General features: G+C 34.5%; 1 protein-coding gene across 13 annotated transcripts in view; it reads right to left on the reverse strand.

Annotated features, from left to right (window-relative positions):
* DGKB (diacylglycerol kinase beta) overlaps window positions 1–27278 on the reverse strand; it is a 657175-nt gene that overhangs the window by 558537 nt on the left and 71360 nt on the right. For 7 of the 13 annotated variants that reach the window (XR_014815899.1, XM_084977156.1, XM_021102442.2 and 4 more), the window contains 2 exons: window positions 12499–12575; window positions 8856–8876 (listed from right to left, as the gene is read on the reverse strand). Coding sequence is in view for 11 of the 13 variants with exons in the window: in XM_084977156.1 (XP_084833282.1) it covers window positions 8856–8876; window positions 12499–12575 (98 nt within the window). In the remaining 2 variants the exon portion in view is untranslated. The remainder of the gene's footprint in view (window positions 1–8855; window positions 8877–12498; window positions 12576–27278) is intronic. The other 6 variants (XR_014815900.1, XM_084977158.1, XM_021102447.2 and 3 more) reach the window with 1 other exon arrangement.

Consider the following 27278-nt stretch of genomic DNA (forward strand, 5'->3'; position numbering starts at 1 on the left):
TGAACTCTTTTCTAAAATTCTCCAATGTCCAAAATACCAAACATTTCTATAAATGGGTAATGTCCACAATCTATATGTTTTCTTTATGATTTAGCATAACATTTCCACATTTAAGCATCTTATTTTCTACTTCTAACATGCAGCAGCATTACAATTGGTTTTTGAAGATTATGACCTTTAAATAGAATGGGATCATTTATATGCATATCACTAGAATAACTAATGAAAAAAGAAGGGTCAGACAATTGAATGAGTGTTAAAAAATCAATTTGGCTGTAAGCTCAGAGACAAACACACCAAATGATGCTCAAAATTTTGAAAACTGCTTATTCTTTTTTTTTCCTTAAGGAGCAGCCACAGTCTATTTAGGGAGATAGAGAATCTGTAAAGAATACAAACTGAGGAAGCTGCTCAGATATTACTGCCAAATTGGACCCAATTCAAAACACATTTCTATATGCCTTTCATTATTATATCTGACCATCTGGATTCTTGGTGTTTAAATCTCTGCTAATACTAAAGAAATAACTCCAAGTAGATTCAAAGTGAGTGAAAATAAATGTCGTCACTCTCTCATTACTTTATTTTGGTAGTTTCAGGATAGAGATTCTCATATTTAGCAAATGTTCACTGCGCATGAATCCATTCTGTATACTGGGTTCTGTTCTAGGTGGTGGGTAAAGATGTTCAGGTACATGCAAAAATCCTTCCACCAAGGGGTTTATCTTCTAATGAAGGGAATAAGAAAAAATCAAGACAAAGAGACTACATGTACAATGTCTGATGGTATCAAATGTAAAAGAAAACAAAGAAGGAAAAAGTTTATATATTGGGGGTAGTATTTGCAGTTTTATTTTATTTTATTTCATTTTATTGGGGTGGGGGGGTGCTGCACCCACAGCATGTGGAGGCTCCCAGGCTAGGGGCTGAATCAGAGCTGCAGCTGCCTGCCTACACCACAGCCACAGCAACCTGGGATCCCAGCTGTGATGGTGACCTTTACAACAGCTCATGGCAACGTGGGATCCCTGACTCACTGAGCAAGACTAGGGATCAAACCACATCCTCATGGATTCTGGTTGGGTTCATTACCAGTGAGCCACAACAGGAACTCCACTTGCAGTTTTAAACCAGATGATCAGAGAGAGAAATGAGAAAATGAGAATCTGTTCCTTGAATAAAGACTTAAATGAGATGAGGGAGAGAGCTTCACACATATTTGGAGAAAGAACAGTCCAGATAGATCAAGTGGGTGGTCCAAATGACCTGAAGTATTAAGAAGATTTTCTATAAGCACCAGTGAGGAGGATCAGGAGACTGGGGCAGGACTGAGGGAAGACTACAGTTATAGGAGGTGAGGTAAAAGGTCTGATCATTGGTGGTGTGTGGACTTGGGCTGACAGTGTGAAATATATGAGACCGTCAAAAAGTGTCATGGCTGTAAAGGAGAGTGAGAAGAACAGTTACTGAAGGTACTGAGGTAGGAAATCACATGATTTGGCATAGTTTGACAAGATCATATGACCATAATAGCATCACATGACATTCATATAATAGGATCAGTTTATATAAGAGGATCATATATATGACTTTTTTGGGGGGATTTATACTTTGACTAATTTGAATATTATTAACTCTGCTTTTCTTTTTCCAGTTTTTTTTTTGTAAAATACACATAACAGAATTTATCATTTTTTTATATATATGTGACTTTTTTATCAGACAAGGCAGTGCAACTTTCACATTCTCTAACAAACTTGTATATACAGCTAATTAATAAATGATCTTTAAAAAGAAAAAATGAATCATTGAAATATTACAGATGAAGTAGCTAGGTAAAACCGTTAACAAGAAACCCCTCTATTTATCAGTAGGTGTTGACTGAGGGCCTACTATGTGTACAATACTACTGGCTACAGGGCAAAAAAAACTCTGATCAAATGGAGTAGGTGGTAACATAAATAGTCAGACAAGATGCTTTCTTTCACCATTTACATTTTGCTTTCTAATTTGTATCAATTCAGTTACATAGAAAATTGATGTAAATGTCATTGAAGCAAAGTATATAAATTAATATGTAGTGTGCCTAACTTCCTGAGATTTCACATTCACATTTTTGATATTAAAATACATTCAGAAAAAATTTACATTTTAAATGTCTCTTTACTTATGCTTATCTTGTATTGCAATTGATTGTTCATTACTTCAAACTGTGGAGAGCTCTTCCATAGTCCCCTAAAACCGCCATGGAGAAACTTATGTTAAAGAGAAAGAGTAGGGACTTCCCACTGTGGCTCTGCGGTAACAAACCCAACTAGTATCCATGAGCATGCAGGTTCCATCCCTGGCCTCACTCAGTGGGTTAAGGATCTGGCACTGCAGTGAGTTGTGGTGTAGGCAGCAGACATGGCTCGATCCCGTGTTGCTGTGGCTACTGACGTAGGCCAGCAGTTACAGCTCTAATTCGAACCCTGGCCTGGGAACTTCCATATGCTGTGGATGTGGCGCTAAAAACCAAAAGAAAAGAGAGAGAGAGAAAGAGAAAGAGTAAAAGTGTGAAAAGCCAGATTTCTAAAAAATTAGTTTTGGCTAATGAAGTTATTTTTACTACCTCAGAAGTAATTTATTAATTATATTTGTCTTTACCTAAGACAAAATATATTTGTTAAGACTCAGAAGAGAGAAAATTAGAAACACATTTTTTCAGTAAGAGATGGTAAGTGCAAGAATAACAAACAATGCTGCTCCAAGTTATTTTAGTAATAATGAAATGCAAATAATGGGTTGGAAGGACTTTAAGCAGTGTTTTTACTGTGATATTCAGTATATCATGTGACCAAGATTCAACCAAGTTTTGTACTGCAGATGGAAGACACTTTCATCCAGTAGGACATTGTATTGACTATTTCAGTGTCGTCATGAGAACTGGTGTGAGCTGCCACTGATGCATATACTAAATGCTCTAAGGTTATTTTCTCCTCAAAAATTAAAACCCAATAGAGATTTCTTGAACAACTATGCATATATATTTTTTATTAATAGTGTCAGTTTTTAGTGATTGCTTACTTGGATCTTCGCTTTTAAAGAAAATGTCCAAAGGGAATTATCATAATGCAAGTATGTGTACAGGCAGAATTACAAGTATTTCTTTCCCGCTAAACTATAAGATCCAACACACCTATGCATCGCATGGTAGTTAACATAGTGTCTTTTACATTGTAGGTCCTCATTATATATTAGAAATATGGACAGTGGACTATCAAAATTTCACTCAATTACCCCTTTGTAGGAAATGCAGCAAGAGAGAAAATTGATTCAGTTAGAATTAGGAAGATAAGAATTGGTGAAATAGAATAAATACAAAAGCTCCTGATTAGGAATACATTGTTCACTTAATAAATTTCAAATGAGATTATTTTAAAGTATAATAGTATATGCCTACATATTTAATATTGTAGTAGCTTAAAACAAAACAAAATCCACAAAGCTAATTATAGCAAAATAATGAAGAATTTGTATCAGTTTCAAATGCATACTATCTTTTAAATTCTATTATTTCTAATGCAGGAAGGCCCAAATCTACTAGGGTTAGTATTGACAAAAACACCAAGATGAGAAGATATAGAAGACAGGCCAGGATATACTCAGCCAGTATATGAGAGTGCATAACTGAGATTTTACAAGTGGGTCAAGGAATTTGCTAATAATTATCAGGGCTTAAGAATTCACCGAGTTGAAGTATTTTGTCAGCAATTTGTAAAATACATTTAATAGTTTGACCCTTGGTTTTTTTAAATAGCCATACCCGAGGGATATGGAAGTTTCCAGATCAGGGATCAAATCCAAGCCACAGCTGCAGCAACTCCAGATCCTTTAAACCACTGTGCTGGGCCAAGGATTGAACCCATGCCTCCACAGTAACTCCAGCCACTGCTGCAGTCAGATTCCTAATACACTGCACAGAGTAGGATACTTTTTGATAGCACAGGTCCTCTTGACCATTTCTGTTTTCTCCCACAGGACCAGTTACAATATCTCAATAAATAATATACATGCAATAAGTGCATTTGGGATATAATCCAATACTTTGTTTCTGTTCCAAATGCTTTTCTCACTTTTTGTATGTTTATCTCTCATTAATGGGTGGTTTTATGCCAAACTCCTCTTTTTTTTTTTTTCCTGCTTTTTAGGACCACACCCACAGCATATGGGAGTTCCCAGGCTAGGGGTCAAATCGGAGCTGTAGCTGCCGGCCTATGCCACAGCCATATTAACTTGGGATCTGAGCTGCATCTACAATCTACACCACAGCTCATGGCAATGCCAGAGCCTTAACCCACTGAATGAGACCAGGGATCGAACCTGCATCCTCATGGATACTAGTCAGATTCATTTCCATCGTGCCACAACAGGAACTCCCTCCAATGTGTCCTAATCTTTATAGTCAACGATACAGTCTATATCCATAAATGGAAGAATGAAATTAGGCATTTGCTTAAAATATTTGTTGCATATAATGCAAATACTAACTAAATGTTACTGTGTTCTAGGAATTGCACTAAGTATGTTATGTGTGTGCTATACTTTAATCCTCAGAATAACCCAGTTAGTAAATGCTATTATCATTCCTACTACATAGAGAGGAAGCTGTGGCTCAGAAAAGTTAAGTAAATTGCCCAAGGTAAAAAGCTCTTAGTTAGTGCCAAGGACCTAAATGTTTTTGACATCAAAGGCTACTATGTTATAGTTTACCTAAGTATAATTTTATAGAAAGATTTTGATTTTTCAATATTCACACCTAGTACAACCATTTTATCATTATTGAATGCATTGACTAGACTATCAATAAGCCATCCATTTCAGAAAAGGGGAAATAAAATGAAGCATAAAAATAAAAAGTAAGGGTATCATTATCTCTACTTGGTGATGCAATCTTGAAAATTGTGAGGTGACTATAAATCTTTTTGACATTCTAAGTATAATCTATTATTTTTGACCATATATCTGAAATGTATTCTAAATCTACCCCAGCCTCCATACTAATCCCTGTTGCCATCTCAGTTTTCATCATTTGATAGGACTATTTCAATAACTCATATCTGGTCTTCTCAAGAACTCAAACTTATTGTTCACATTGGCTTTAGAAGTATTTTTCTAAGTGGAAAATTTAACTTGTCAATTGTAAGAATATTATTTATGATTTCCTTTACCTAATAAAAAACCCTAAAAATCCTTAGACACTTTAAGCTTTTTCTGCACAAATCTCTAGATTTATTTCCCCCTAATATCCTTAAGTGCACTTTTGCTCAAAAAAACCATTCCTAATGATCAAAACACACAACCAAAAACAATACACAAAACTTAAAATGTTTTAGGTGTAGCAAGCATGTAAAGAGTCTGCTGTACTTCTCCTTGATAAATTACACAAAGATCATCTAAGGATCCCAGCATCTCTTTTTCTCTAACCTGATTTTTAACTCTTATATAAATTATTTAATAAATTTTATGAAAGAAATGAAAGAGCAATCTACATAGAATGTTTAAATACCACATTTCAAAGGTGGCTGTTATCATTAAATGAAGTAGAGTCACCAGTTTATTTTTCAAATTATTTAAGCTTGTTTTAAAAACTCAACTGTAGGATTTCCTGCTGTGGCTCTATGGTAAAGAACCCAACTAGTATCCATGAGGACGTGGTTTCAATCCCTGGCCTCACTCAGTGGGTTAAGGATCTAGTGCTGCCGTGAGCTGTGGTGTAGGTTCCAGATGTGGCTCAGATCGGGTATTGCTGTGGCTGTGGCAAAGGCTGGCAGCTGTAGCTCTTATTTGAACCCTAGCCTGGCAACTTCCATATGTTGCAAGAGCAGCCCTAAAAAAAGCAAAAAAAAAAAAAAAAAAAAAAAATCTGTAGAAGAAGCAATGGGCAGCAATTACTATAGTTGTGTTTTATATACCCTAAGTATTTACCTATTTTAAAATTTATGTATGTTTATTACAGAAGGTTAAGGGAGAAAGAGATCATCTGTGACATACTAACTATGACAGATATCACCTTGGTATTTGAAGCAGTCAGACCATTAATCTAAGCTTTCCATTTGGGATAAGATGTTGTAGATGGTCCATTCTCAAATTGTAAATGTTTTCATAGATAGTGTTTTTTGGAAATGTTGAGATTCAATCCTCAGTGTTAATTACTAGAAACCTGCAAGTAGCTATTCAAGCTGATTTGTGCAATTATGACATAACTAATCTTATAAGTATATATGGAAATATTTGCTTCAATTGTTGGACATGGCTCCATTCTAAGTGAGAGAAATTCTCTGAGTATCATGGCATAAAAACTGAGGCCACATGTTAAAGTTACTACATATTTCAACAATAATTAATACATAGTCAATATTGGGTTACTAACACAGAATTACAGTAGGCATTTTATTATTCCATTTGGTGGTATTTTTTCAAAAGTGTGCTCTCGGTGTAGGTTTGATAAGATGAGAAAGACGACTGAAATTGGGTTGATAGTAATAAGCAAGGAAAGCAGGAACACAGGTTAACATGTTCTATCCATTCCTTAATACCTAACCGGCCTGGCCTTTATGCAGTTGTGGGAGGTGGGGAAAACACAACAGACACAATAACTACCACGAGGACAGCATTCTGGATGGCAACCAGGCTTAGGAGGGGAAGCAAACCACATGTTATATCCTCCACTCACATCTCATGGTAGGGGAAGGAAGCTAATTTAGGGTTAGAAAAGACATCCTAGTTACAGCATTATATTTCCTCACTTTATAGATGAGAAAGTGAAGCTATGAAAAAAATCAAGGTTATGGGATTGGCTGGGGTATCTCAGATACTCTCCTTTTCACCTTTCATACATGCTCCAGAGTTTTCACGTTGGTCCCCAGAGTGTGACGAACAGCCACTGCTTGCAAACATCAATGGACATCTATCAGACCCAAAGTAAATACTTTACATATACTTTAGAATTTAATCCTTTTAATAACTCAGCAGAGCCAATACTCTTCGTTTTATAGGTGAATAAACTGAGGTGAGGAGAAATGAAGTAACTTATCTAAAACCTGTTCATATATGGCAGATGTGGAATCTGAACTCACTTCAGCTGGATTCCTAAGACCACATTTTCTCTTTTATACCTTCCAGATGCTTTCTTTAATAGAAAAGGTTGAATTTGGCTCTAGAAGGTCAATTATAACTTACAATAAAAGAGTGTTTATATCATTGCTAACAATTATAACAGTATCACTATCCTTGTTAATGACATTTAAAAGACTATATTAGGTAGCAGTACTACAAAATGTTGGTTATTAATTCCCAGGTTTCTTATTAAGGGATTGAAGCAACTCACTTGTCTGAATATAAAGGGTATACACATTAGCATAAACCCAGAGCACCAAGTATAAAGATAAGGTACACCCAGGGAGCTATGAAAACTTAACCCAGCCTTGAGCCAAGAATCATCTACTGACAGAAAATGTAAAGAGAGAATCCTACACTCAAAGCACTGATATTCGAAAAACACATACAGATCCATAAATACATATGCCCTCATTCTTTTTTCCTTTGGCTACCCTCAGCTTTCCATGCTCCTTCTACTCTGCAACCGAAATTGCTTCCCCTGCTAAACAACTACAAAGGGAACAAAGACTGAGCAAGGAAAAGGAAGGAAGAAGCTCATTCTACTGACCCCAAAAAAGACCGGCTCATTTGACACTAGTTTTCAGACAGCCTCGGTGAGGATGCAGGTTGTACAGAATGAGGTGTTTGCTGACCAAAGTGCTCAACAAATGCCTTTTAAAAGCTAGGTCCTGCTTCATAAAAGCAACTGTTTACTCTGAGGAGTTGCCTCCTAAGCACATAACGTCCATGTGGACTGTCTTTGGAGGAGCTAGTAGGCTTCCACAGAGGTCAGGAATGAGATCAAGGAAGGACCACCTTGAGAGAAGCTAGTAAAAACCATCACCGTCAACGAATTGCCACGTCAGCCACGCCTCTTCCTAGGAGACCGTAATATGCTACAACAGACCCCAGCATCTGGGTCAGCTAAGAGCATTCCGATGTAATCAGTTGTCCTGGAACATGTTGCAGATGAAATTACAGTGTTCTTTGTCATTGAAACAACAGGGAAACTAGTGAATAAGAGGCAAAGCAGCTAGTACATATCCAGCATTGACTAAGGGAGACAATATTATGGTTTTAGACAACTCATGCATTTTAGTAAGATGTATTCCTAGTGGGACAGAAAAATCCATTTAGAGAATGAAAAATGCCTTGTAATTCTATATATCCAACTAAACTACGGATCTAAAATTTGTTTTACAAAATGGACTTTACTAAGCGAGTAGGGCTAGAGCAAGAGATGGGTTACTCTTTTACCCAGAAGTGTGAAAATCAAGAGCCTTTCACTTATATTTGACTCACAGACTCTAACAGCCTTGTAGTACAATAAAAAAATACAGTCCTTATCCATTGCATTTAAACACAACTTTAAAATATCCATCAGAAATTAATAAAGTTAAGACTTTCATTAAATAAATATTTATCAGACCCTGATTACGTTTTGGTGAGATTAGGAAATTAAATTCAGTAGTATACAAAACTGAAGCCTGTATGCTAGACCCTTTTTTGATTCTACTAAGTTATCAGCTTCTCCATTTGGCACTAATTGGAACAAATATCAGTCACAATTTTATAAATATTACAGATAATCTTACATATTATATGAATCTTAATGGTACCAAAGCATAGCTCAGTGATATGGATGAGAAATTCATAGCTCACATCAGAATAAAGAAAGAAAAGACAGATTTTTAATAGAAAAGAAAATGTCTTACTTGGTTAAGAATGTCTTGTTTCTGTGCATGCAAGGAAAGAAAGAATACATGTGTTAATGTAAGATAATTTATACTCTTAATCTCATATCACTGATAATTTAACTGAAAATTCAAGTTTATGGATTGAATTTAAAACATACCCTAGGATCCATGGGTCTCAAAAGTGTGGTTTCAAAATAGCAGCTTCAGCATCAGCTGGGAAACTGATAGAAATACAAATTTTGAGCCCCATCCCAGAAACACAGAACCTAAATGGTGAGGCAATAATTTCTATTTTAAGAAGATCCCCAGGTGATTCTGATCCAAGATAAAATTTGAGAATCATTGACTAGGTCAGTCTTAGAGTGAAATAAGCAAACAGTTCTGACATGAGAAAAAGATAATAAATAACACATACAGTATAATTAATACCTTTCAGAGAAGAATATAAAAATATTACAGTATATATAAAGGTAGATTATACCTATCCCCACTTCTAGTGTTTCCTTCTATTAGGATAGCTTGCCTAGCCTCTCTCCCTTCCTTTGAAGATAAATATCTTTCCATACATACACTACTACTTAATTGCTTCAAATCTCTTTAAGTGTTAAATAAATAATTTGGTACCAAATTTTAATTCCAGTGCAAAAATACTTACATACGCAATGCCAAACTGGTTCTTTCTCATATTATAAAATTTTACTTTTGTGTATCAGTTATATCTGAGATGTTCTGACTGTTTTACTGTGAACATTTTCATTGAGACTGATGGTGACTAATACAGTCTACCCGTAATCATATGCTGTATTATTCAGATAAGATTAGGTGGAAATCCTACCTTGCTAGGCATGAATAGGTAAAAATTACATGCAGTGGAGCATGCTATACTCATTTTATAATCAGTGCCATTCAATGCATGTGAAATATCTTTCCCATCCTGATATTCTTCTCATCTCCCCCAGGCCTTCCCTCTCATTTTAATGGCCTCGTCAGTTAAGTGAATAGAAAGATCTTAATCTGGAATTCTGAACAACTGGATTTCAATGATGGTTACTGTCACAAGCCTAGATGGTTAATTTTAGGAAAGTAATTTTACTTTCCTTGAAATGAGTTTCTTTTATTTCAAACTTTAATAATCATATTTGTCTAGTTATCTCAAGCCTTTCTCAAGCTTTTATTCTTAGAGAAACTTTAAGCCATTGTTTAAATTTATATCTTATGATTATTTTATTTATTTCCTCAAAGGAAGATCATCAAATGATCTTTAAAAGAAAGGAATTAAAAATAAATGATTCATCCATATATTACACTTAATATTTCTTCTCTATTCAACTTAGGTCTTATTTTCATTGGATTAAGTTTTTATACACAGAGCTTTTATTATTCAGTCATTTAAGTGAATGATAAGAAAAATAATGTATCTACCATTTAAGCCACTTTATTTGTAAAGGAGAAAGTGATTTATAGATATTTAGGTTGCTTTCTCTCTTGGCATATACATTTTATATGGATGATACAAGTCATGTCCATTTTAGAAAACAAAGTATTAGTTACTTATTCTAAAGCCAGACTAGATTAATCACTTTTCTAATTTTTCTTGTATAACTGAACACCAATTAGGTAGTCAGCTAAGCTTACTTTGGGCTCAACTTGGCCAGTAGAGAGTGATAACTTCATATGTGAGTTGCCAGTATGAGTTATTTCCTACTATTAGAGTAACCTTTTATAAACTTGCTGGAGGCATGTACTGAAGAGAATCTGAAGGCCTTAAAGGTTTCTTTTTCAACACTGAATATGCCTCAGTATTTCCCATTGGCTTTCACAAAATACATACTCATGTTTAAAAGACTCATATAAACTTTCATTTTTCTCCTGAAGGGAAAAATACCTATCAGCTTTAAGATTAGAGAGTGGTTTCACTCTTAAATTAGAAATACTTTTGAGTCATAATGAGATCTAACTTTTTTTCCCCAACTGTTCATTATTTTAAGAATGCATTTCAAGAGCAGATCTGTGCACTTATGGTGAGGTATTACATTATTGAAAAGGATGACATCATATATGTGTCTAACAATGAACCTAGTAATTACCTCAATAAATCCAGTATACAGTGACTGAGAATCCACATGAAATACATAATCAGTAAGAGTAAGTCTTGAGAGTCCTTTAAATAAAAAATAATTGAAGCAAAAAGTCTACTTTGCAAACAAGATCGCATTCCAACTGAATTTATAGCCAACAGCTATCTTTAGAGAGAAAACACTGTTTTTTTCTATGTACATAAAATAGATAACATGCATGTTTTCAACTATAATTGGGAGTGTAAATATTAATGAAATTGTGAGCTCTTATAGCAAATCAGTAAAGTTGTCATCTTTACCTTTCCAACTCTGCTTTCTTGGTCTTTGAGATTTTCAGTTCTACAAATTTATCTGGCAACATTTTTTTTTTTTCTCATTCTAAAGGATCTAGGAAAATAAAATGTGAGGAGGATGTAGGCCAAATGTTTGCTTTTTTTCCCCATGATATAGGCAAATGGGAATGACTTTAAACTGTCTATTTTCTGCATCATATGTAGGCACTAAACATTAATTTTACTTTTAAAAAAGAAAATAAATCTTCAGTTAAAGTTTTAAACAGTATCGTTATGTATCAGAATGTAGACAGAATAAAATATGGAATGAAAGAGTCATCACTGGAATAAAAATAACTAGTATTGGAAATACTAAAACAAAAAACTATGAAAATTTTGAGGTTAGAATTTAGAATTTGGGTTTTGACTCAAGTATGTTCTATAAATCCCACAGTAGTAAAATGCAAAGGATAACCAAGAACTGTGCTTTTGTAAACATCTAAAACCACAATGACAATAATAAAAAAACAACCACATTTTAATCAGTAAAAAAAAAAAAATCTATCTAGAAGGCTAGATAATATCCAGGCAAAAGAGTCTTCTACAAATGGTAATTTGTTTTAACTCCCATATAATACAACTATCACTTGGTGAAGCTACAAAAGAAGTTAGAACAATGATGATCAAACATAAAACGTATCTCAACTAACACTAAACACAAGGTTATTAACAAATAATAAGGAAGGCGAAAAGCATTCATTCAAGCAAAATGTTTCAAAGCAATTGACAGAACATCAATTTTTATAGGGAAAGAATTTCAGGGACTGATAATCTTACTGGTCATAGACTAAAAGAAGTAGAAGAAAGTCCTCTCTTTGTAACCAAGCTTAATCTTCAAAGTAATAGACCAGTTAGTTATAATAATTACAGAATCCTTCTTCAGTCAAGGGAATAACTTTCTTGCCCCATACCAATGTGTGTTTGGGATTAACGTTTGTAAGTTGTAGAGTGAGAGTCAGGCATACATTCCTTCTCCTTCTGTCTAATCCTACTTCCTGACTTCTAGGAAAAAAAATCTAACATATATTATAGATAATCTACACTCTTCCAAGCACACAATATAGAAATGGTATTTTCACTAGCAAAATGTTTTTAGATGAAAAAAGTAGTACACTGTTTAATGTATCTTCCAGAATAGCATTTCATTACTAATTTCATTTTATATATTAATATATTTCCAATAACTCTCGGTTAAGAAATCTTCCTTCAAAAATCTATGTGAATCTTATATGAAGAAAAAAGAAGTTTTACCCCTTCAGGATTATACTTTGCAAGCACACCATTACCATGGAATTCTTCAAGAACATCTTTTAATTTCTTTGTAGAATCTGTAAGAAGTAAAAAACACACAAATAATTTATATATGCTACTGTGAATATACAGCCCAGTACAGAAATACAATATATATTTTTAGTATATATTTTGCAAGCACTTTCTATGTTATGACTATGTTAATTGGTTATGCTATTTTTAGTATATATTTTGCAAGCACTTTCTATGTTTATGATTATGTTAATTGGTTATACTATGCCCCTTGCTTGGTTGTAGGTTGTTCCAGGGAATAAAATGTACACTTCATTTTTAGAAGCATTCAAATGCATTACAAAGCTGAAACAATAGAATTGCACTAAAAACTGGAATTGAACTGATCAGAGCTATTCCTAAATGTACAACAAATTATAGTACTTGCTTTGACATGTATCTAAGCAAAAAGTTATACAACTTCAGAGATAAGGCTCTATATTAAAGAGAAACTTGAAGCTGATTCCTTATTCCCAAACGCTTCCCTATGGTTGATAATACACTATGCCAAGTTAGCAGAACACCTTCTAGTCCTTCTTTATAGATGTAGACCCAGACCATCTATCTGTACATGCCTACAGAGACACAACACATACAGAAGTATAAATTCTGTAATAATATATCCCCAGAGACTATTTATTTCAACCATGGCTTGATCCCATGATAAAATGGAAGGGAAGAAAACTTATTCACAAACTTTCCACAGAACCTTAGAGACACAGACTGAAGGTGGGCTTTTCATTTCAGACATGCAAAGAAGTTTAAAAAAAAAAAAAGTCAGAAATCATTTATAAATGCCCTAGGGAAGGCAACAGCCTTTAAAATTACTCAAGTCATTTTTTAGCAGTTTACTGGTCATAGTTTGCATTGGAATATTCTCAGTAGGGTGAACACTAGGGGTAAATTACTAAATTAAGAGCCAAAATCTCTTTTGTGACTGCAATTTCCTTGAACTGAGGCTCAGTGGTGATCTTGGTCTGGGACAATTTAAGAAGGTCTGATTCATATTCAGATGAATCACCATCAACTTAACTTGTTCCTTTTCCAATTCCATTTTTAATGTGTTGACATCTGAAATTTACCCACAATCCAATTCCCACTTCACAATCTAGTCTAGAAACTGGAGCCTTACATTATTCTCCTATTCATAACCCAATAATCTTTCTCAGGACCAGTTTCTCTAAGATTTTCCAGCCAGTCTTCTACAGATGGAGATACTGGCATGGAACACCACGGGGTTCCAGGTATATTGCCTGGACCCCATATTATTTAAATAGAATTCTCTTACATAAACTGCTATATATATCCTTGAATTCCAAAATTGTGCTATGTTGTGAGGTACCAATGCTGGGTTCTAGCACCTTCACAGGAGGTTATATAGTTACTTATTTTGTAACTCAGCTGCTTTTCTAGATTCGTTCCTATTACCTATCATCAAAAACATTCCTGGCTTTTTAATTTTGTCTGAATCATGTCTGTCCAAAATAACACTGGGGCAGCAAAGGGAAGAAAGGATGCATGAATGAGTCTGACATATCCTCTACTATAAGACAGATACCAAGGAAGTGACACCTAGATGAACAGATAGTAGTTGAGTGAAAGACATTGTTTCAATCATATTTCAGCTAATATTGGAGTTTCAAGTATGAGAGCATAGTGACAAATTCCGGGCTGAGAAATCCAGGCAGGCAGCCAGAAAGGCAGGCAGCTGTGAGCTGGGAGAGCAATTTACAGTTAATACGTATCTGTAATGGGATAAAGGTCCAGCTTCCAAGAAGATTGGCAATTGAAATGCTGGGCAGCCACGTTCAAACATCTGATTTAACATCTGATTTACCCCGTGGGATAAGGGATCAGGACAAATGCTCAACACAAAATACTGGGTCTTCTAGAAAGCAAAGGGGGGTCGTGACTTGAGGCAGTTCTGAAATAAAGGACTAATTTCCAGAGTCGCTGATGCTTGGCTTGGGTAATAGGGCAGGAAACTTGGAGGACAACACTGGACACCAATTACCACCTTTTGACTAGCATATCCATCTTAGCAGTAAGTAATTTAATGTTAATAACCATAATGGAAGAATGGGGTCATTTTAGGTTATCTTTTCCATCACTCTCAGTATCATCTAGGAAACAGGAATGTACTAAATCTAAAAGCAGGAGTCATTTTGCTCATCAAAGCCTTTGATAAATGCTAGAACAGAGGAATTTATATGAGGATTGACAGAGCAGATATTCTCTTATGGTATGGTTTGTCTTTCTAGCACCTGCTCTACTGCATGAGTTTTTCCAGAGGTCTGCTAAAGTGCCCACTCCCTGTGAATCCTCTCATGTTTGGCTGAGCCACATGATATCCAAAGCCATGAGAGTTAAACTAGCTACACTTAAGAAAAATTACAGTTAGGAATATTCAGAATGTTTACCTGATTTTCACTGAAAATTTGTCTTTTTACATAATTTGGTCATAAAAATAAATAATTTGGTAAGCGTGTTTGGCAAAGTTTAGGAAATAGAGAAATCAAGCTAATGGGTTCTAAAGATGCTACATAAAAATAAAACACTTTTGGTTTATCTCATATCTCTTTAGATGTCTCTTGCACTTTGAATGAGCTTCCTTTGGGATTTTACTGCCTCTTTGCCTCTTTATTCCAAAAAACTCAACACACATTTGTCAGATTAATTGCCATGGCTCCATAGAGTAATGGAAAGATTTAAAGCCAGATAGATTTGGATTTGAGTCTTGGCTCTAGAACTCTTGGCTGAATATCCCTAAGCATATATTTAACCTCTCTGTGGATCAGTTTTCTAATGCTTAAAATTGGAATAATGATATGGATCTTGAAATATTGTGTCTAGCAAAATGTCTAGTGCTGAACAAATTTCTGTTCCTTTGTTCTACCCAACACAGACTTCAAACACATCATCATTCAGTATTTCATTTGTCTTTAAGTTGAAGTACAAGCTCCTCCCACTGGCATCACAGATGTGTGAGAATATGATACAAACCTACTTAGAAATAATTATTTTCTTTATCTTCTATATTTGTAATTCAATATACAAATATCCTATTCTTAGGTATCCCATTGTTTTAGAGGCATTCTTTTGCTCATGATGTTCTTTTGGCCCAGCATTCCAAAAAATGTCAAATGAAGTTCAGACATAATGTATGCCATAGTTTCCCTACTACCTTGTCCACAGAATTTCTCAGAGCCACTTTCAACCACAGTAGATAGCAATTTACCCTGAGTGGAAGCCTTATAACAAGTCTCTTAGACACCATACCTGATTGAGGCATTGAGTACTATTATATGAATTAAAGTTTGCTTGTAGAATATTTTGGAATTTACAAAGTGGTTTTTCTTCTTACTTCATTTAAAAATTAAAATTATCTTATAACTTAATCTAACTTTCACCTACTTTAAAACATAAAAAATCAAGGTTAAAGAAACCATGTACAGCAGAAATTGGCACAGAACAGCAGAAAATGGCACCACATTGTAAATCAACTATACATCAATAAAAAGCAAAATGAATAAAAAAAGAAGTCACTACATATTCAAAATCACACAGATAAGAGATTAAAGTACTGATACAAGCTTATATATGACCTAAATCTGGTTTCTTTATGTTTGAAGACAAATCACTGTAAGTTTCCATTACAGCCAAGTCATCTTATTTGGAGAACATAGCACTATTAATTTAGTTCAGAGTATTTTATCGCCTATTTTTCTAGTACATGGGAATACCCCATTTCTTTTTTACCAGTTTAAATTAACAGATGAAGAATATATCTTCCATACATACAAGAAATATAAGAGGAGGGGCTGAGATGGTGGTGGAAAGATTCTGAGTTCACCTCCTCCCATGAGCACATCAAAGTTACAACTATTTATACAGCAACTGTCAATGAGAATGATCTGAAAACTAGAGAAAAGATTTTCTAAAACTAAAGATATAAATAAGAAACCAGAGTTTCTATTATGGCTCAGTGAGTTAAGAACCCAACTAGTATCCATGAAGATGCCGTCTGGATCCCTGGCCTCACTCAGTGGGATAAGAATCTGACAGATGTAGACTGCAGATGCAGCTTGAATCTGGTGTTGCTGTTGATGTGGCCTTGGCTGGCAGCTGCATCTCCAATTCAACCCCTAGCCTGGGAATTGTGCGCTCCTTTCCCCGCCAAAAAACCACAATAAGACTGGTATGAGGGATGGAAAGGTGGTATAGTGAAGGCATATATATTTTCAGAGTGTTTGGGGGGCACAAAATCGAAGATAATCACAATTACAGAAGTTCCCCTGCCCAGGAGTGAGGGCTCCAAGCCCTATAAGCAGCCCCCTGGCCAGGGGACTGGTGTAAGAAAGACTTACCCCCAGAACATCTGGCATTGAAGGTGAGTGAAACTGGCATTTAGGAGGACTGAAAGGCTGTAGGAAACAGAGACTTTGCTCTTAAAGGGCACAAACAAAATCTCACATGCTCACCCTGGGCAGAAGCACTAATTTAAAAGGAGTCTGGGTTGTACCCACCTACTGATCTTGAAGAGCCTCTTAGAGATGTAGAAGGCATCAGGGACTTTTCCTGGGACACAGATAACTGTGGCGTCATTGTTAGGAGCTCATTCTACCACATAGAAGCCCATTCTACACTAGTACTCGCAAGTGCCATTGTGGAGTCTTCTCTCTAGTCTCTGAGTACTGGGAATGGCTTCATCCATCAGCCAGTCCATGCAAATTCTACAACACCCCAGGCCAAGCAGGAAGATACACAGGGACATGGCCTCACCATCACCAGGCTGGCTGCAACTATAGATTCCCTTGAGCCCCCTAAACACCCTGAAAATCAACTCCACACATCTTGGGGAAGAAACCAGTTCTAGGAACACTGGAACCTGAAGCAAGCAAGCCAGGTGGGTCATAACTCTGCCCACCAGTGGTCCACCAGCAAGACCAGGACCCACATTCAGGCCTGGCCCCACTCACCAACAGCCTGAAGCTTCTGCACTGGATAGGAAACTAACAGGGCTGGAGGCCAGCCTACGACCATGACCACAGTACTGGCCTGACAACAAAAGAAGGGCCCACACAGCCCACATAAAGGGCACTCCTACAGCATATAGCTCTGGTGAACAAAAGGAGTGTGCTGTTGGGCACACTCCCTTTTATGTAGGATGTTTATGTAGGATGTTTTCTACATAAAGCCACCTCTCCAAGATTTGGAAATATAATTAACCTAACAAATCTAGGGGAACAAAAACAGAATCAGGCAAAAAGGTCACAGCAGGCACACTATTGTACTTAAAATGGCAAAAAATAAAGAAAAAGAATACTGAAAGCAGCAAGGGAAAAGCAACAGTTACACACAACCCCAATAAGACTGTCAACTGACTTTATAGCAGAAACTTGAAGACCAGAAGGGGTGGTACAATATATTTGAAGTGATGAAAGGGGAAAAAACCTTCAACTGAGAATACTATACCTGCCAAGACTATCATTCATAGTCCAAGGAGACATAAAGAGTTTTATTGAAAAGCAAAAATTATGAGTCTAATTCCACTACACTGGCTATATAAGAAATATTAGAGGTACTTTTCTAAGTGGAAAAGAAAAGGCCATGATTAGTAATATGAAAATTATGAAAGGAAAAATCTCTTGATAAAGGAAAATATATAGTAATGGTAGTAGATCAACCACTTATAAACCTAGTAGGAAGGTTAAAAGACAAGGTTAAAATCACATATATCCATAATAAGCAGTTAAGGGATACACAAAACAAGATGTAAGACACAATGTCAAAAAAATTAAAAAACCCACAAATTAATACAGTAACATAATAGCATGAATTAATCATCAAATCACAAAAGGTAATAAAAAAAAGAATAAAATCTTGCCCTTTGCAACCATATGGATGGGTCAGGAGGGTATGCTTAGATGGAGAAATACAAATATTGCATTTTATCACTTATATGTGCATCTAGAAATAAAAGAATGAATCAATATAATAAAACAGAAACAGACTCACAGATATGGAGAAGAAAGTAGTAGTTACCAGTACCAGGGGAGAGGGAAAGGGGTAGAAATAAGATAGGGATAGAAGCAAGATAATAGGATACAAACTACTATGTATATAAAATAAATAAGCAAAAATGATATATTCTACACCACAGGGAATATAGCCAATATTTTACAATAAATGTAAATGAAGTATAATTTACGAATTATTGAATGGCTGTGCTATACATCTAAAACTAATATATTATAAAACAATATAAAATATTATATTATAACAATATTATAAATGAACTATACTTTAAAAAGTCACAAGGGAATAGAGCAAAAGGAAGAACAAAAAAGAACTACAAAAATAACCTGAAAACTACTAATGAAATGCCATAAGTATATATCTATCATTAATTTCTTTAAAAACAAATGGACTAAATGCTCCAATCAAGATACATAGAGTGGCTGAATGGATACACACACAAAAAATACCTACCAATATGCTGCCTACAAGAGACTCATTTCAAATCTAAAGACACACACAGATTGAAAGTGAGGCGATAGAAAAGTATTTCAAGCAAATGGAATGAAGAGGATACCAGAGAAGCAATATTTATATTGGACAAACTAGACTTTAAAACAAAGACTGTAACAAACAAAGACTTTAAAACAAAGACTGTAACAATAGACAAAGAGGGACATTACATAATGATAAAAGAATCAATCCAAGAAATAGATGTAACAACTGTAACTATATATATAGCCAACATAAAAGCAAACATATACACAGAAATTGATAATACCGCAACAAGAAACTTTAACATACCTTTTACATCAATGGATGGGCCGGTCAGATATAACATCAATAAAGAAACTGTGTCTTTAAAGAGCACATTAGATCCCACTCCTGGGCATCTATCCAGAGAAAACCAGGACTTGAAAAGATAATGTACTCCAATGTTCACTGAAGCACTATTACAATAGCCAAGACATGGAAACAACCTAAATGCCCATTGACGGATGAGTGGATAAAAATGTGGTACATATACACAATGGAATATTACTCAGCCACTAAAAGGAACATGGATGGTCCTAGAAATTACCATGCTAAGTGAAGTTAGTCAGTGAGATGCCAGTGTCATATGCTATCACTTACCTGTGGAATCTATAAAAAGGACACAAGGAACTTCTTTGCATAACAGATACTGACTACAGACTTTGAGAAACTTACAGTTTCCAAAGGAGACAGGATGGGCATGGGGGAATGGGCTGAGGGTTTGGGATGGAAATGCTATAAAATTGGGTTGTGATGATCACTGTACAACTATAAATGTAATAAAAATTCATTGAATTAAAAAAATAAAGAACACAGAGCAGATGGGGTTAAATGATATATAGAGGACATTCCATCATAAAGTAGGAGAATACACCTTTTCATCAAGTGCAAATGGAGTATTCTCTAGCACAGATCACATGCTAAACCAAAAAACAAGTCTCAGTATATTTAATATTAAAATCATAGCAATCATCTATTCTGACTACAAAACTATGAGACTAGAAATCAAATACAAGAAAAACAATTTCAAAAAACCTAAACAAATGGAGGCTAAATCATATACTCTAAACAACCAATGGATCTTTGAAGAAATCAAAGAGAAAAAAAAATCTGAACACAAAAACAAAAGAAAACAAAGTAACCCACTGCATATTCACTGAAGCAAAAGCAGTTCTAAGAGGAAAGACTATAGCAATAGAAGCCTACTATACAAAACAAGAAAAATCTCAAATAACCCAATCTTACACCTATAGGAACTAGGAAAAGAAGAACAAATATGAAGAGATCAAGATGGCAGAGTAGGAAGATAAAGGACTCACCTCCTCTACAAACACCTCAAAAATAAATCTACATGTGGAATAATTCTCACAGAAAACTAAGAAGCAGACTGAAAAAGTCTCCTATATAACCAAGACTGCAGGAAATAACCACATGAAATTGGGTAGCAAGAGCATAGAGGTGATCAGGTCAGCATGTGTGTCCCTAAGTGGGGACAGGGGACTCAGAAGAGGAGAGGAATTAAATGGGCAGAGAATCTCCCTGAGGAGCTAATGGTTCAAGATACATAATGAGTGTCCCGGCCCTGGGATCTGACATTGGGAAAATAAAACAATCTTGGTTAGTTGGAGATCTTCTATTAGATTGGGCTAATAGAAGGTCTGCGGGAAGTCAAAACTCTGTTCATGAGGAGCATACATACACGCACTTACTCCCAAAACAAGGCCGAAAAGGCAGATTGAAATTAGATCCTGATTCTCCTAGCAGCATTAGTTATAATAGCCAAGATATGGAACCAACCTAACTGTCCATCAACAGATCAATGGATAAAGGAGATCTGGGGTGTGGGTGTGTGCACCTGTGTTTATTTATAGAATATTACTCAGCTATTGAAAAAGAATGACATTCTGTCATTTGCGACAATGCAATGGACCTAGAGGGTATTTTGCTTAGTAACATAATTCAGATAGAGAAAGACAAATACTGCAAATTATCACTTATATGTGGAAGCTAAAGAATAAAACAAACATACAAAACAAAACAGAAACAGAATTGAAGATATAAAGAACAAACTAGTTACCAGTGAGGAGAGGAAAAGGAGGATGGGCAAAATAGGGGATTATGTGTAGAGGATTATGAGATACAAACTATTATGTATAAAATAAATAACAAGGATATATGGCACAGCACAGGTTAATATAGCAATTACTTTGTAATAACTTTAAATACAGTATAATCTATAAAAATATTGAATCTATGCTATATACCTGAAACTAACATAACCTCATAGATCAACTATAATTTAATTTTTAAAAAGAACAAACAAAATCTGAAGTGAATTGAAGATAATAGATTTTAAAGATTGGAGCAGAAATAAAACAGAGACTAATAAATTAGAAAATATTCATTAAAAAGTTATTTGATAAGATAAAACTAATAAATATTTAGCCAGATTCACCATAAAAAAAGAAGGCCCAAATCAATAAATTCAGAAACAAATAAAGAAAAGCATAAATGAAAGCATGGAAATGCAAAGGATCATAACAGATTACTACGAAATATATACCAATAAAATGGACAATCTAGAAAAATGGTAAAAAGCCTAAAACTGCACAATTTCCTAGGACTGAACCTGGAACAAATAGAAAATATGAACAGACCAATTATCAATAGTGAAACTGAATCAGTAATTAACAGATTCTCAACAAAAATAAAAAGTCTAGGACCAAATAACATTACACATAAACTTTACCAAACATTTAGGGATGAAATAATACCTATCCTACTCAAACTACTCTAAAAAATTATAGTGAAAGGAACACTTCTATACTCATTCTACCAGGCCAGCATCATTGTGATTTAAAACCAGACAAATACAACAAACAAAAAAGAAAATTTCAGGCCAATATTCATAATAAACATAGATACAAAAATAACCAACAAAATATTGGCAAACTGAATTCAACAATACATTAAAAATATCATATGTTGTGATTAAGTGGAATGTTAACATAGATCTGTAAAGATGGTTCAATATCTACAAATCAGTTAATATGATTATCAGGTTACAAAATTGAAGGATAAAAATCATAAAATCATCTCAAAAGATGCAGGAAAAGCTTTTAACAAAATCCAAAATCCATTTAAGATTAAAAAAATGAAGTTCTTAACAAAGTGGTATAAAGGGAAGATACTTCAATAAGTTAAGCCATATATGACAAGCCTACAGCTGACATTATGTGCAAAGGTGAAAAGCTGAGACAATTCTTCTAAAAGCAGCAATATGACAAGGATGCCCACTCATTACTTTTATTCAACATAGCGTTAGAAGTCATAGCCACAGCAATCAGGAAAAGAAATAAAAAGAACCCAAACTGAAAATGAAAAAAGTTGTCAATGTTTTCAGATGACATGATACTCTACATAAAAAATCCTAAAAATGCCAACAAAAAATCAGTTAGTATAACTCATCAATAAATTTAGCAAATCTGCAGGATACAAAATTATTATAAAGAAAACTGCTGTATTGGAGTTCCCATCGTGGCACAGTGGAAAGGAATCTGACTAGGAACCATGAGGTTGTGCGTTCAATCCCTGACCTCGCTCAGTGGGTTAAGGATCTGGCGTTGCCATGAGCTGTGGTGTAGGTCACAGACATGGCTCAGATCTGGTGTTGCTGTGGCTCTGGTGTAGGCTGGTGGCAACGGATTTGATTAGATCCCTAGCCTGGGAACCTCCATATACCACAAGTGCAGCCCTAAATTAAAAGACAAAAGACAAGACAAGACAAGACAAGACAAGACAAGACAAGACAAGACAAGAAAAGAAAAGAAAAAATGTGTTTCCATATATCAAACAACCAACTATGGATAGGTAAATTACAAAATCAATCCCATTTACATTTGCATCAAAAATAATAAAAAAATACCTAGGAATAAATCAAACCCAGAAAGTAAAAGACTTGTCCTCAGAAACATAAAAACCATTGATGAAAGAAATTAATACAAATAATGGAAAAATATACCATGCTCGTGGATGGTAAGAATTAAATTGGTCAAGTGACCATATTACGTAAAATAATCTACAGATGCAATGCAATCCCTATCAAAATACCACTAATGTTTTTTCACAGAAAGAGAACAGATAGTTTAAAAAGCTGTATGGAAACACAAAAAAGAATAGCCAAACAATCTTGAGAAAGAATTAGCTAGAAATATCAATCTCCCTGATTTTAAACTGTACTACAGAGCTTGAGTAATTAAAACAGTGTAGTATTAGCACAAAGACAGACACAAAGACCAATGAAAGAGAATAGAGAGTCAAGAGTTAAATCCACATTTATATGGTCAGTTAATCTACGACAAAGGAGGTGAGAATATACAGTGGGGAAAACATAGCCTCTTCAGTAAATGGTGCTGAGAACTTAATAGCCCCATGCAAAAGAATCAAACTGGAACACTTTCTCACACCATATACAAAAATAAACTCAAAATGGATTAAAAACTTAAATGAAAGACCTGAAACCATAAAACTCCTAGAAGAGCACATTCTTTGACAGTGGTCTTAGCAATATTTTTTTAGGATATGTCTGCTCAGGCAAGGGAGACAAAAGCAAAAATAAGCAAATGGAATTACATCAAACTAAAAAGCTTTGGCATGGAGAAATTTTTTGCTAACAAAATATAAAAGGTTGTCTATTGCATGGGAGAAAGATATTTGCAAATGACATATCTGAAATGGGTAAATATCCAAAATATACAAAGAATCCACGTAATTTAACATCGAAAACAAACAAAAATTCATTGAAAAAAATGGCAGAGGACCTAAATAGGCATTTTTCAAAAAAAGACATACATATAACCAACATACACATGAAAATATGTTCAACATCACTAACCATCTGGGAAATGCAAAATCAAACAACAATAAAATATCACCTTACACTTGTTAGAAATGGCCATTATCAAAAAGACAAGAAATAATAAGCATAGTACACTGTTCAGGGAATGCAAATTGGTAGTCACTATGGAAGATAGTATGGAGTTTCCTCAAGAAATTAAAAACAAAATTACCATATGATCCAGCAATTCCACTTCTGGCTATTTATCTGAAGTAAACAAAAACACTAATTCAAAAAGATATATGTGTCCATATGTTTATTGTTGCATTATTTGCAACAGCCAAGATATGGAAGTAACTTGTGTCCAAAAGTAGATGAATACTGTCCATCAATAGACAGATGAATAAAGAAGATGTGAAGTATACAAAGTATTCTACAAGGAATACTTCTATATATGTCATAAGAATGAAATGTTCACATGGGGAATATAATCAGTTATATTGTAATATCTTTTTATGGTGATGGGTACTAGATACCTTCTGCTGCTCATTTTGAAATGTAAAGAAGTACTGAATCATGTTGTGCACCTGAAACTAACATAGTGATGTGTGTTAACAGTACCTCTGTGAAACAAACATGTAGAAACTATGAAGAAACATCAAATTGCTAATGAGTTACCTCTGAGAGATGAGGATTATGGGTGATAATTTTTATTTTATGCTCTCCTAGTTGTTTGCAATAAAAATGTATTGTTCATAAAATTAGAAAAAATAAATGTCATCAAAAATTTTTTAAAAAAGAAACTCTACAGGGTTCTGGTTTATAACATCAATTAAATTCTACTGGATGATTTAAGAAGTAAAGCACTAAACAAAATCTTTACCAAAAAAAAGTATATATGAAGCAAAAAAAAAAAAGCCAGAAAAGTAACATGAATTTTTAAAATTTAAGTGTTTCATTGCATGATTTTCTTTTTTGCTCAGGATTATTTTCTGTTTGATAATGTTTTAAAAAACACACAGTTTTTAAAAAAAACTTTATATTTTCATACTGTTTTATATAATTATAAAAAGGAATATTTCAGAAATAACATTAAATGTTTATGCTGCATTATAAAGGAAAATTACATCAAAAAGACAGAGGTCCACTGAACAGAAGAAAAAATCTGCAAATAAGACATTCTTCTTATGCCCATGACAAAATCTTTTAAAAATTAGTTCCAAAGTAAATATATTTTAAAAGCCAAGGCCAATAATTTCACCACCTAAATCATAGTCACATTTGCTATGAGAAGATTATTAGATTTCATAATTAATACCAAGACTATCCAACTTATAAAATTCATTTTTCATCATTGAAAATAACAAGATTTTAAAGAACTGTAGAATAAAATCTTGTCCTTTATTTGCAAAAATAGACAATGCCATTGGGTGCCTATTTCAGTGAGGACATTGAGTTTCCAGGGAAAGAATGAACCCTTTGACAATCTGAGAGAAGCTGCCAAAGCCTTTGATCTTAAGATTACATGGGACCATTGCAAAACTCATCTTTCAGTTCTCGCTACTTAGCACTTCTAAAATTTTCCTTCAAAATCTAGACTTCCCAGCAGAGTTTTTTCCCTTATCACAAGGGATATTTGTGGCCTGGAAATCTTCCCTGTGCCCAGTTGGAGGCATCTTTGCAGTAGCTGTTTTAACCCTGTAGTAGTAGAGTCATGTAGCTTCAACCGTTGAAAGAGAAGACTATTCTCATATAAATACTGTTAGCATTAATGTGCATAACGTATTAGTACAAATCTTCCTCAACTTATGATGGGGCAACATCCTGATAAATCCATCATAAGCTGATAATATAAATCAAAAACTCATTTATTTAATATATCTAACACAGCAAAAATCATAGCTTACCCTAGCCTAATATACACGTGCTCAAAACATTTACATTAATGTATATTTCAGCAAAATCATCCAACACAAAGCTGCTTTTCTAATAAAAGCATGAGTATCTCATGCAATTTATTGAATACTGTACCCAAAGTGCAAAAAGGAATGGTTGTATGGGTACAGAATGGTTTTAAGTGTATGAATTGTTTACCTTTCCAAGTCTGTGGCCAACTGAGAGCTGCAGATCACTGCTGCCGCCCAGCATCAAGAGAGATTATCATATCACACATTGGCAGCCTTGGAAAAGATTAAAATTCAAAATTCAAAGTATAGTTTCTATTGAATGTGTATCACTTCTGCACCATTATAAAGTCGAAAAACCATTGAATTTATCTACCCTAAGCTAAAGACCACCTGTAAATGGTACAAATGTAAACTTGATAAAGTTTCCCTTAGCTATATCATATTTAAAATGAGTGAAAAAGCTTTATCTTTGTCTAACCCAAACATTTGTGTGTCTAACTCAGGGGTACACAAAGCTGGATTCATCTTAGAATCATCTGAGTAACCTAAAATACATTGATGCCTGGGCCCAAAATACAGTGATAAAAATTGCATTGACCTGGCATGGCTCTCAAAAACAGGAATTTTTTAAAAGCTTCTCACATGATTTATATGCTCAGCTAAGGCTGAAATAACCTTTGATCCCATTCTTAAAAAGATACACAAAGAAATTAAAAGTTAATCAGTATTTTTTTTCTTGCTACATCTTCCTATGTATGTATGTATGTTTGGTCTGTATATATGTATGTATATATGTTTGGCCAGGGATTGAACCCACAACCTCATGGTTCCTAGTCAGATTCGTAAACCACTTAGCCACGACAGGAACTCCAATTTAATGGAAAGTGCACATTTTTTTTTGTCTTTTTGCGTATACTTAAATTTAAGTTGTGTGAATCTAGTGCAATGCCTTGGACAAAATATTGTAAGAGTAAATCTTTGTATATGCACCTCTTACAATAGCCAAGACATGGAAACAATCTAAATGTCCACTGACAGATAAATGGATAAAGAAGTTGTCATAGAAATATGCAATGTAATATTACTTAGTCATAAAAAATAATGAAATAATGCCATTTGCAGCAACATGGGTGGACCTAGAGGTTATCATACTAAGTGAAGTAAATCAAAAAGAGAAAGGCAAGTTCCATATGACACCACCTATATGTAGAACTTAAGATATGACATAAATTAACTTATCCATGAAACAGAAGCAGACTTATAGACACAGAGAACAGACCTGTGGTTGCCAAGGAGGAAGGATGGCGGAGGAATGGGTTGGGAGTTTGGGATTAGTAGAGACAAACTATTATATTTAGAATGGATAAAAAACAAGGTCTTACTGTATAGCACAGGAAACTACATGCAATATCCTCTAATAAACCACAATGTAA

The sequence above is a fragment of the Sus scrofa genome, chromosome 9 (assembly GCF_054392235.1).
Source record: "Sus scrofa isolate SSC_HxYL_T2T_F1_AM1 chromosome 9, Sscrofa_HxYL_maternal_Yorkshire_Landrace_v2.0, whole genome shotgun sequence".
In the NCBI taxonomy this organism is placed as follows: domain Eukaryota; kingdom Metazoa; phylum Chordata; class Mammalia; order Artiodactyla; family Suidae; genus Sus; species Sus scrofa.